The sequence below is a fragment of the Branchiostoma lanceolatum genome, chromosome 8 (genome assembly GCF_035083965.1).
Source record: "Branchiostoma lanceolatum isolate klBraLanc5 chromosome 8, klBraLanc5.hap2, whole genome shotgun sequence".
Lineage (NCBI taxonomy): Eukaryota > Metazoa > Chordata > Leptocardii > Amphioxiformes > Branchiostomatidae > Branchiostoma > Branchiostoma lanceolatum.
Window position 1 is genome coordinate 3,413,366 of NC_089729.1, and position 10,884 is coordinate 3,424,249.

General features: G+C 47.5%; 1 protein-coding gene across 1 annotated transcript; it reads left to right on the top strand.

The window, feature by feature from the left end:
* The first annotated feature begins 80 nt into the window (after window positions 1–80).
* On the top strand, window positions 81–7,017 carry LOC136439500 (uncharacterized). The gene is made up of 2 exons (XM_066434918.1): window positions 81–791; window positions 6,479–7,017. Exons 1-2 carry the CDS (start codon window positions 704–706, stop codon window positions 6,994–6,996), a joined length of 606 nt encoding a protein of 201 aa, XP_066291015.1. The 5' UTR covers window positions 81–703; the 3' UTR covers window positions 6,997–7,017.
* The last annotated feature ends 3,867 nt before the right edge of the window (window positions 7,018–10,884 follow it).

The following is a 10,884-nucleotide window of genomic DNA, read 5'->3' on the forward strand; positions in this document are numbered from 1 at the left end:
AACCAAAGTTTTATTTGGCTTCCGTGAAGGCACGTATGAAGTGTTTCCTCCATTTGGCGTCTCAGTTCTGCACACATGAGCGTCAAGTCGTAACTGTTGCAATTGACTTTAGTCTTTCCTCTTGTACTTCGTTTTGGTGGGATAGGCTGAAGGCCTGGAACTTGCCACGTGACTACTAATAAGACTGCGTGTTAAGGCGTGGTGTAGCAGACTCGCGTTCCGCCCCCAACATTCACCCATTCACCTGCCGACGTAAGCTTGGCTAGTGCCCCCTGCCTGCCCCAGGACCGCCTCGGCGTCACTTGTCGGCCCCGCTGACATAAAATCCTGTCATTAAATTCCACCCATTTCTCGCGGACTAATCTACTGTGGCCGGGGTAAACACGGTCCCGAGCCGTCCCTGCGGCAGCACCGAGCCGGAGTCATTCCCAGGGCCCTGGGGGAGGGGGTCCGGTCGGCGGAATTCCACCCTTTGATATGGCGATATCGGGTTTATCTGGTTGAAGTGGTCGCTCGCGCGTTCCAGGGGGCGGTGTATATAAAGCGCGCGTGCCACCACTTGATCGGAGGCTCCGTGCAAGCAGAGCCAGGATCCGAGCGCCTTCAGGCAGCGATCACACACACCCCTCCAGCAGAGCACTGCGCAGCTTCTGCATCGAACCAGTTGAGCGCAGCACTGGAGAGGACGACTCCGCGGTGCAAAATGAAAGGGCTGCCGAAGTTGTCAGCGCTCCTGGTCGGCCTGCTGCTGACGGGGTTGGGGGCTGCCGTGCAGTACGACGACTTTGAAGGTCAGTATCGGGAAATTTTCCCCGAGTACGAGCAACAACAGCTTCGACTTGACCATATCTTCTATAAAGACTATATCATGATATAGACTTGCTATAAGCCTAAGTCAGAGATCTTAAGTACGTTATCAAATCCTCCCAAACTGTTTTCCCTCCCTCAGTCCGAGAGCCGGATTGTTGAACATTGTAAGAATTTATTTTGTCAATTCCTGCCATGACTGGAGTGAATGCCGCATCAACGAATGGTATGAGGTAGATGTGGACTGGATCTGTGTCACAGGGGTCAGTTTGTTGGCAAACGTGCAGCGTGGGGCTGTGACGAACCCCTGCAGCTGGGACGGCACACCGCACCTCCCGCCTTCAGGCACCTGTAGTGTAAAGCCCCTGTCACACTTGTGCGTATATACAGGTCCGCATGAGTTGCGTATTAACATGTTGTTGGTTTAAGTCAAGTTTGCAGCCGAATAAGTGATTTCTTAGGTTCGATCACTAGGCTACACAACGGTGAGTCAAAGTAGAAAACAACTTTTCCCCGCAGACGTTACTTTAAACCAAAAAATGTTAATGCGGAACTCACGCGCACTTGAATATACGCACAAGTGTGACAGGGCCCTAAAACATCAGACAAGGAATACGCACCTTCGCGAGCACTGCGGGACGTACGGGAGATTCGGTTGTGCAAAGTTGAGAACGTTGTGTCTTCTTGTCCTTGAGTTTGTTTGTAAACATGAAAATGGATGAAATGGCTCTTAGGTCATGTACGTAGCATCTTTTGGCAGAAAAACCGTAATTGTGTGCCAAACAAATTGCAAACTTATCGGGATGATAAGTAAAAAAGTCGCACTGACGGGCCTTTCTTAATCGTTATCGCATGAACCTTAAAGAAGTACTTAAATAAAGATGAAAAGTTGTTATTTTCTATGCTTTTTTGGCGATTTGGAAAGAGTCAATGAGTATTAAAAGCTGACAGTGATTATGAGCGCTCAGTATAAGTCACATAGTCTTCAACTTGCTATGTTCTCCGAAGAAGGAGGCACAATTAGTAAGCCGCTTAGTCTAAATTGGCACCACTCAAATACGCAACTCATTAGTGTAGGCAAAAAGTGCCATTAAGCGTGTTCTAACAGATCTCGCCAACCATTGTGGTTTCCTTGCACTTAGCTGCTGGTACAGGGCACGCTGGCGACCACCTCACAACAACCTAGCAGAGTCAACACGCACAACCGCGGGTATTTACACGGTGGACGGGGCGGCCGTGCTCTTGTGGGCTAAGGCCGAAAATGAGTATGTTATCGGATTTGTGGTTTGGCAATAGGCAGCTATCTCAATACTGCCATGTGTTCAGGATCAGCTGTGATCCCGGTAACGGGACAGTAGGTTTGATGTACTCTCCAAGCAGAGGAGGGGTTTCGGCTGGTTTTTGACGTGTTTCTAGGCGTTTTTGTCGGGCTTTCTACTTTGTCATGTTTTTTTTGTATAGCCAACCCACACAAAAAAAAAGACATGACAACGTACACGTAGAAAGCCTGACAAAAACGCCTAAAAATACGTCAAAAACCAGCCGAAACCCCTCCTCTGCTTCAGTAGGTTTGATGCTAGTCTTGGCTCCGCGATGTAAAGAAAACGGGACAAAGCAGAAAGCCCGACAAAACAGAAAGCCCGACAAAACCGCCTAAAACGCGTCAAAAACCAGCCGGAGCGGAACCTCTGCTTGGAGAGTAGGTTTTGGCAAGAGACCTGGGTTGAGCCGAATGCATGTACGTAAAAAGACTTTCAACTGCATATCATATTACAAGTTCAAACCACAATGGCAATGGAAAAGGTGTACAACTTGCGCGGGAACGGATCACAATCGCACCCATGTGACTAGCCTGGATGCCAGACCTCCAAACTCTGAAATATCTATATCGATAGATATTTTAGAGTTTGGGGGTCTGGCATCCAGGCTACCCTATGACTGGAACAATAACGGTAAGTGTCGGCATAGTCGTCGAACCAACGTGTCAGTTACGGCTGGTGACAGCGTATACAGCCATGGAGACCTGTCTTTCTAGCAACAGTGAATGGATAATGGTAGACGTTTTGCACGAGGCACAATCCAAGTATATCAACAAGTTCTCCCACATAATACAGTATCCTTACACAAGAGCAATTTCTGAAATCAGAGCACGCCCAGCAGTTCTGTATGTCAAACGGTTGCCAAGCATAACACTGTAGGTAATTTGATTTTGTTGAACCAGTTATGGGGGACCTACCCGTCCTGGTGTGCAGTTGGCACGAATATTCAAATTTGAAGGTACCATGAGTTTGAAGGTACCATGAGTTGTGCTAGCCTCCGTTGCAGGCCTTCCCACTAGCGTCTTACTAGCGTTTTTTTTTCTTCAATTTTTTTTGTGGGGGGGGGTGGCGTATCTGCTTGAGCCCCCGTATCGATCCCAAGCAGATACGGGGCCCAAGCAGATACGGTGGCCCAAGCAGATAAGCCCCCCCCCCCAAAAAAAAAAAATTGCAAAAAAAAATCGCTAGTAAAACGCTAGTGGGAAGGCCTGTAACGGAGGCTAGAGTTGCGCAATGACTCCCTCGTAACCGACAGAACATTGGCAAGATGCTTGTGCGACCCCCTGCCGGTGTCCTGACATGCGGGCAGAGAAGCACTGCTGCCGGGAACATTCCGCCCATGGTAACGGATAAACATCAAACAAGTCTAAATCATTACACTGGTTAAACAAACGTTTCAGGAGTTTTTAAACATGTCAATGACAAGAAGGAATACTGATTTAGAAAGCTGGCAGTTTGTGGGGAACATCTGTTTCACCTCTGGCACGTGATTTGGAGGAGTGAGCACTAAACTTGATCCCACATCCTTGCCCCAGGACGACCCCGCAATGCGACACACCGAATCAATAGAAACGGTCTTCAAACCAAGCATCATCCAAGAACAAGAGAGCGTGCGGGGAATAAAACTCACAGAAAACGCAGAAATGATCCCAAATTTTCTGGATCCTAATAATCCAGCAATCCAACGTTAAAAAATCAACGTTCCTTTAAAGTTTACATCCGTCGCACATCAGGTCTTTGACAGAAAATGGGGGGGGGGGGGGCACTCACATCGCGGTTGTGAATGTGTCATGCGGCTGGTTTGCGAAGGAAAATGGAGTCGTTGTTCATTATAGAGTTATGCAATCATTGCCAGTTCAACCGCTTTCAGCACCGTAGGTAATATTCGCGTTAGCTCCGTTCAGTAGGTCGGCCGTGCCATGCCCAAGACGTCCTACGACTATCTGGCAGCAGACATCGACGTGGTAAATTTTACGGTACGGTTTTTGGGTCACCTGAGGTCCTACAATAGTTCTGTAGGAATCGTAAGATTGTTGTATGATGACCGAGTACCACAACACTACCCTATGACTATTTAATGTTGCCTTGTGCTTTAAACCGTAGGGAACGCATATCACAGTACGTCAGGACGGCCCCTATCATTAGGGCGACATTGACCTACTTTCTCAACGCAGTCGCGTTCATCACACCGTGAACGAAATGCCAATTTCCTTTAATTTGGTAATGTCGCAGTATATATATATATATAGCATCTATTTTCATCCAGACGTTTTGAGTGGATCCCAGAAACATCCTGTGTACTGTCACCACCGGTGCCAACTTCGTACTTATGTGATTTACCCGTCAGCGTCAGTAAGATGTCTGGGTGCCGTCTGGGGCCTCGCAATAGCGACAGATAAGGATGTGGTTTGAACTTTAAAACTGGCAACGGTCGGTGAAGGACAGGCAGGGTGTCGCCACATCGGCCCTGATTCCAACTAAAAATACTCAACTTGAGACCTTCAGTCTGTCTAATGGATCCTCCAGCTATGCCTAACGTGTCCGCTCAGACCTCCACTTATCTGTTGTTGTCACGAACCTTTGATCACGGCGATTGTTTAGACTCGCAGGCTTCCCAGTCGATCGCCTTTCAATGAAGTAGATACTACTATTTATTTTCGTTGTCGTGTTTCCTAACATGCTAATACATAATTGACAAGGTTCTCCATTGTGTTGGACAGGTGAATATCCCCATGGTAGCCGCAGTGACAAACCTGTGGGTTTGGGCCTCATCATCTTCAGATCCTCGGTGTTAGAGTCAGCTATGGGAAACAAGAGATGTATTTCTGTTGTGTTGTACATCCAATCTCAGGATCCTAAAGCTAACCAAACTGCTGGAAACGTGTCCAACCTGGCTAGGCTCGTCATTCTGCACAATTGTCCCTAATTGTGCCCTGATAGTGGGGACGAGGCCCAGCTGCAGGGGTCAGACACGTCGACGCCACCTGTCCACGCGGACGGTTGAAGTGAGAAGATGTTGTAGAAGACGCCTGGGAATGTCCAGTCATCATCTTCAAGCAGATGTATGAAGGCGTCTCCAATGGAAAGAAGCATCCCCCATAGACGGGCCCCCAAAAGACGTTCAAAAGAAGCCATACACACCTCGAGCACGTTAAAGAACCCACCGCACTTATCGAAAAGAGTAGGGGTCCTTCCCGGTGTGAGTGGTTCAAAACCTACAGTCCTATGGGCTGACATGGGGCAATTGTCGTATTGAGGTCACCTGAGTTAGCGCCGAATGGCAGACCATTGCGATTTAGCCCCGCCAAATGTGCGCTCCTCTCAATTCAGCCCCTGGCTGCGAAGAGAGAGTAGTCGTCCTACCCAATGGTGATATCTGGCAATGAGTCGACCCGATGGTTGCCATCGTGACGGGACAGTAGAGCTTGTCAACTTTTCTCAAAGCATCCAATAAAAAATATAGCTTACACACAACAGCAATAGAAATTTACTGTAATACAGAAATGTTCGCGGTGGTTTTACCGTATGTTCGCGCTTTTAGCGGCGACCGTTTCACCGCGAGCTTAAACCCACCGCAAACATTTTTGTCCAATACTGTAGCAGTATGTGACTATAGCACTTCTGCGAACTTAAAACCACCGCAAACGTTCCATTTTCACCTTTGATAGCGCGAAATAAAAACCACGCGAACTTAAATGCATTGACAGTAATTGCAATTCACTCATACAAGGCTTTGGGCGGAAGCATGAGGTGGCAGACCACAACTGAACCCCTGTCACAGGGACGGGGTAAGCCAGGCGACAAGACAAGCGACTGAAGCAAGAGTAATTGTTGGAACTTAAAATAGCCAAAGTCAACTTTACGTTAAGGGAAGATAGACTGTTGTTTATTTGAAAGGGGGGATGTCGGTACTTAGTGCCAGCAAATACATGTAGCAGCGAAAGTTCAATGGCATGAGCGACCCCTGCCTTTGCCAAAAAACAGAAAGCTACAAAATTCTAAGGGGGTGTCCCTGTGGTGTAGTGGTCTGCGCTTCTGTCTCTCACCACATCTGGTTCAAATTACTTGGACCAGAAGGACTGGGGTTCAAGCCCCAGGTAGGACACCTCTGGACAAGAGGCGCATTGAGTCATACCAAAGACTTTATAAAGATGGTACATACTTTTGAAACAGTATGGAAGTTAAACACACTTCACTTCTAGTGGACTAGCCCCCCGCTACAGTGATTGCACCACAGTGTGGCCCAGGGCTATGAAACGGAGATGGGCATCGCCCTATACATCAATAATGGTGTGGGGGGATTTTTAAATTTTGTTGACTAACAAAATTCTGAACTTTTCCTCCCTCTGCAGATTTCCTGAAGGTGGTTGAGACTGAGAGGGGGAGAGGGGGGCCGCCCACGATGCCTGGCGCCCGGCTGAAGACACGTCTGCAGACGGCAGGCATGCTGCAGGGTCCCGGCTGGGACGACGAAGACAGCGACGCCGAGACTAGCGGAGACGACGCCGCCGATCGGCCGCAGTCGCGAGCTACCGGCCACAGTCGCAACCCGGTCTTCCGAGGAGACCAGCCTGTTCGGCGGGTGAGCTGCTGCGACTTCGGGCGGCTCGCTGGAAGCGGCGGGTACCACTGCAACCCCGACTTCTACAAGCCGCAGATATGGTTCCGTCTCCGCAACCAGTTTGAGATGAAGCAGGGGATGACGGGAAAGCGCCGAGGCCGCAAGTCTGGGAGACTCCCGCTGACTTCCCAGTTCAGAAAGTGTATGAACGGGAAGAGGATGGCGAAGAACGCCTTCCACAAGTGCTGCAAGGATGCCCGCATGGAGACTATGCAGACCCAAAAGCACAAGATTCAGTGGTACATCTGACGACGGGACGGACTGTTTCAATGTCGTTGAGAACATGGAGACGATCATGTTAAAACGCAGGTGAAAGACTTGTTGTCGGACTGTCGAACGCGAATTAAGTCAAACAAAGAACATGTCGGACACGGCAACCAAATGGACCTGAAGAGGTGTCAACAGCGAGCCGAACAACGGAGGAACTTCGATAGACTTTATAGGGCTATATAAGCGATACCATGTATATAGAAAATGGCAGATTAACTCAAAAACTCGCTGCATCTTAAAAAAGAAAAAAAATCAATAGTAAGATCGTACTTCGGAATGAACGGGCATGATTGCTTGGACAAAAAAAAAGAAGAAATAGAGTCTGTTCCAGACATACAATGTCGCCTGTACATCTATAAAGGGTGTCAAAGGATATCTATTTTTTTAGTTCCAGAAGTGTATGAACAGTGTCCTGTATAGAGCTTCGTGGAAAGAGCTTTAACAAATTTGAGACGGGTATGTTTACGTAGGGAGCTCAGGATAAACGTGTGCAACCTGAATACTAACATTCCTACCGGTAGACTCATCTCACCGATGTTCTCTCAGGCTGTAAACGTAGCGAGTCTACAGCAGCTGTTTTAGTTGGGAAGGAGGACATGCAGAAGGCTGAAGTCAAGAAATTGTGCATTTTGAATGATGAATTACATATATATCATCTTCTGGATCTTACGTTTGGTGTACCCTCCATGGACTAGGTGTACCCTCATTGAATTAGGAGGAATATTGAATGACCGAAAAGCTGAGTGCGCTGGTCTCCCAGTGTTCTCTATGGTCCTCTATGACTAGCTATCAAACTTACAGTACTTCACCGTTTTAAAGAAGCTGCGATGTTCTGGTGGATACAAAGTGTTAACGTGTTTATGTTCTCAGGGAGGTTTGCCCAGGCATTCAAACCCTGTCCCAACCCTTCTGTCATATGATATCCTGGCAAGGTTTGTTGTTGTTGTTGTTGTTGACGCGTGTAGCTGGCTCCGAGGCACTGGTGTTAATTGTCCATGAAGCGACTGAGTAAAGAGTAACATGGGAATATAAAAGTTATGACTTAAGAATAGAGATTGGGAGACCACGTTGAGCCGATGTCGTGTATTAAAAACGGATGTTTTTGTTCAGACCTTCAACACCTACATCCATGTATGTACAAATCTCCGTAGCGAGAAGTACTTTGTTGAGGCGTGAGTGACATTTGACATGGTCCTGAGTAAAACTGGGTCGGCAAACTGGAGTAGTCGCTCTGACGTGCCAAGCCGGGTACGACACCGAAATATCTGCCCATCAATTATACTTGTATATCAATTATCATAAGTTGATCAAGGAGGAGCGTCTGTTCGTACAAGCTTTTATTGAATTGTATTGCATCTGTTATAGATGTTGATATACAGCGCATACAGGCTGAAGAGTCGCTGCATATCTTAAAGACTTTAGCTCGTCCTAACGACTGAGTATAGATCTATGTGTGCGGTGAATCGTTGAGTCAAACAACCGAGAGGAAAGGGGAACTGTCGTGTGATGTATATGTATTTGACTGCTTCTAAGTGATAAAATCTCCTATCTGTTATTGCTTGGATGGTGGAAAAGTTCCCCATGTGATTAGAAAATTGATCATTAAAAAGAACGATGTACAGGAAGAGCTGTTTAATAAAACTGGCTTCCAATCATATATCCGAGCATATCCTTGCTAACATCATGAACATGGGGTACAAATACATTTTACGTAATCTATGGGTGTTTTAGATACACTTCAGGCTACAACGTCTTGGAATATGTGAAAATGTCTACCTGGTATGCAAATTCACCTACGTTGATGAAGGTTAGACATCCAGGTAGTAAGATACGCCAAAAATAGATACTCAAGCAACTGGATAAAATTTCAAAAATTTATCCAGTTGCTTGAGTAACTATTTTTGGCGCACATTCGCCTACTGCTGCCACCCTTGGGTGTACCGTCTAAATCTAGGTATACCCTCCACCTCTGGGACGGACTTTCCGCATCTAGGTGTACCATCTACTCTCCAAGCAGAGGTCGAATGGGCAGATCGTCACCGTTTTATTATATGCAGTTTTATTTTTGTCGCTAGCCCATTCTAACGTTAGAATGGGCTAGCGCCAAAAATAAAACTGCATATGATAAAACGGTGACGATCTGCCCATTCGACCTCTGCTTGGAGAGTAGTACCATCCACCTCGGGAGCGAACTTTCCGTATCTAGGTGAATACCTCTACCTCTGGGGTGTACCCTCTATCTAGGTGAACTCCGTATCCGACACTTTGTGTACCCTCCACCTCTGAGGCGAACCCTCCATATCTACATTTAAATATCCATTGCAGGTGAACCGTCCACCCCTGGAGTGCGCCCTTCATATCTACATTTTGTAGGCGTGCCCTCCATATCTACATTTTGTAGGCGTACCCCCATCTCTGACATGTCTGAGGCGAATCCTCCGAATCTATATTGAAATCTACATTGCAGGTGACGAGCCCCGTCTCTGTGGTGTACCCTGTAGTGCCCTTTTAATAATGGGCGGAAAGGTTAAACCCACGAACACGTGCCTCGCTTCGCAGTTGGATATGATCACATTGATAAGGCTTTCGGAGGCATTCGTCTATGCCGGTATTTACACACTAGATGGGCAAGAACAAGGGGAAGCAAAGAGTCGCCTCTCCTCGCGATCCTCGCGCCACGCCTGAGAACAAAGACGGCCATTGTGACGGGGGAAGCCGTAGAGGTGAAGTGAATTGGGAAGACGACGTCGTCGCCGCGACCGACTGGCGACGCCACACAAACACCGGCGGACTGCTGTCAGCAACCGGCGGATTTACCGCCTGGTTAGAGCAACACACACGGCTTAGGGTGTACTGGGCCATTATGGGGGGAAGAGTGTTCAGTTTCATAAACGGATTTGTGGACACAACTAAAAAGCATACACCTGTCATTGCAAATCCAGAGGGGCCCCGGGTTCGTGCGGGGATGTGACCGTCGTCGAGAACAGAGTCTACATGACGGCACAGCTATGCCTAAGGTCCTGACCACGTTGGTTTATTGGTTTAGTAAGATGCCCTTAAGATGTTCATGGAAAAGATTGGGCAGTAAATTGAATTATGTCCTTGGCCCTAAAGACTACTTCCGTTTTGTAGAGATTGGTGATCTAATATATCTGACTTTGAACTGGACTCACCAATAACATAGCACTGGGCATGGACGACCGTTCGCTGTTCTGAAAGTAAAACCCCGGGAGCTATAGTGCTGCCTATCCTCTACACAAAGTCAAGAGTAAAGGCCGATTATATACAGTGAAAACATACAATGTCTTGAACTTCCGTCAATCTACCGCCCGCGTGTCGCGGTCGGCATGCTGTGATGACTCGCATGTGATTTTGCAACTTTATTCTTGCCAACTCTGGCTTTCAGAGCTAATAATAGTAATATGTTAAAGTTAGGTGCCTAATTTGGATTTTTTGTCATAAAGACGATTTGCTCCAAATCTTCGGCGAAAATAGTCTCTACTGGACTCCATAGGTTGCTGGAAAAATAGTAGAAATTGGCCAAATAGACTGAATTCGTAACACGCAAGACATATAGCCGATCATAGGAGTTCGTATTGCAACCGAGGTATCTAGCCTAATGGTACTAGCCAACTTAATACGCCGAGGTAAAATGATGGGAATCGCGCCCGTGCCTGGACACGACTGGAAAAGATGCGCATCGTCCTATCGGATGGGGACGTAAAGCCGGCGGCCCCGTGTATGAGGGAGCTTATTTAGGGCGCCAAACCTCTGCACGTAAAATAAGCCAACACATTTATCGAAAAGAGTAGGGGTGACCAGGTGTGCTTGGTCAAAAACACGCGAGTCGTAGCGAAGCCGCATTGC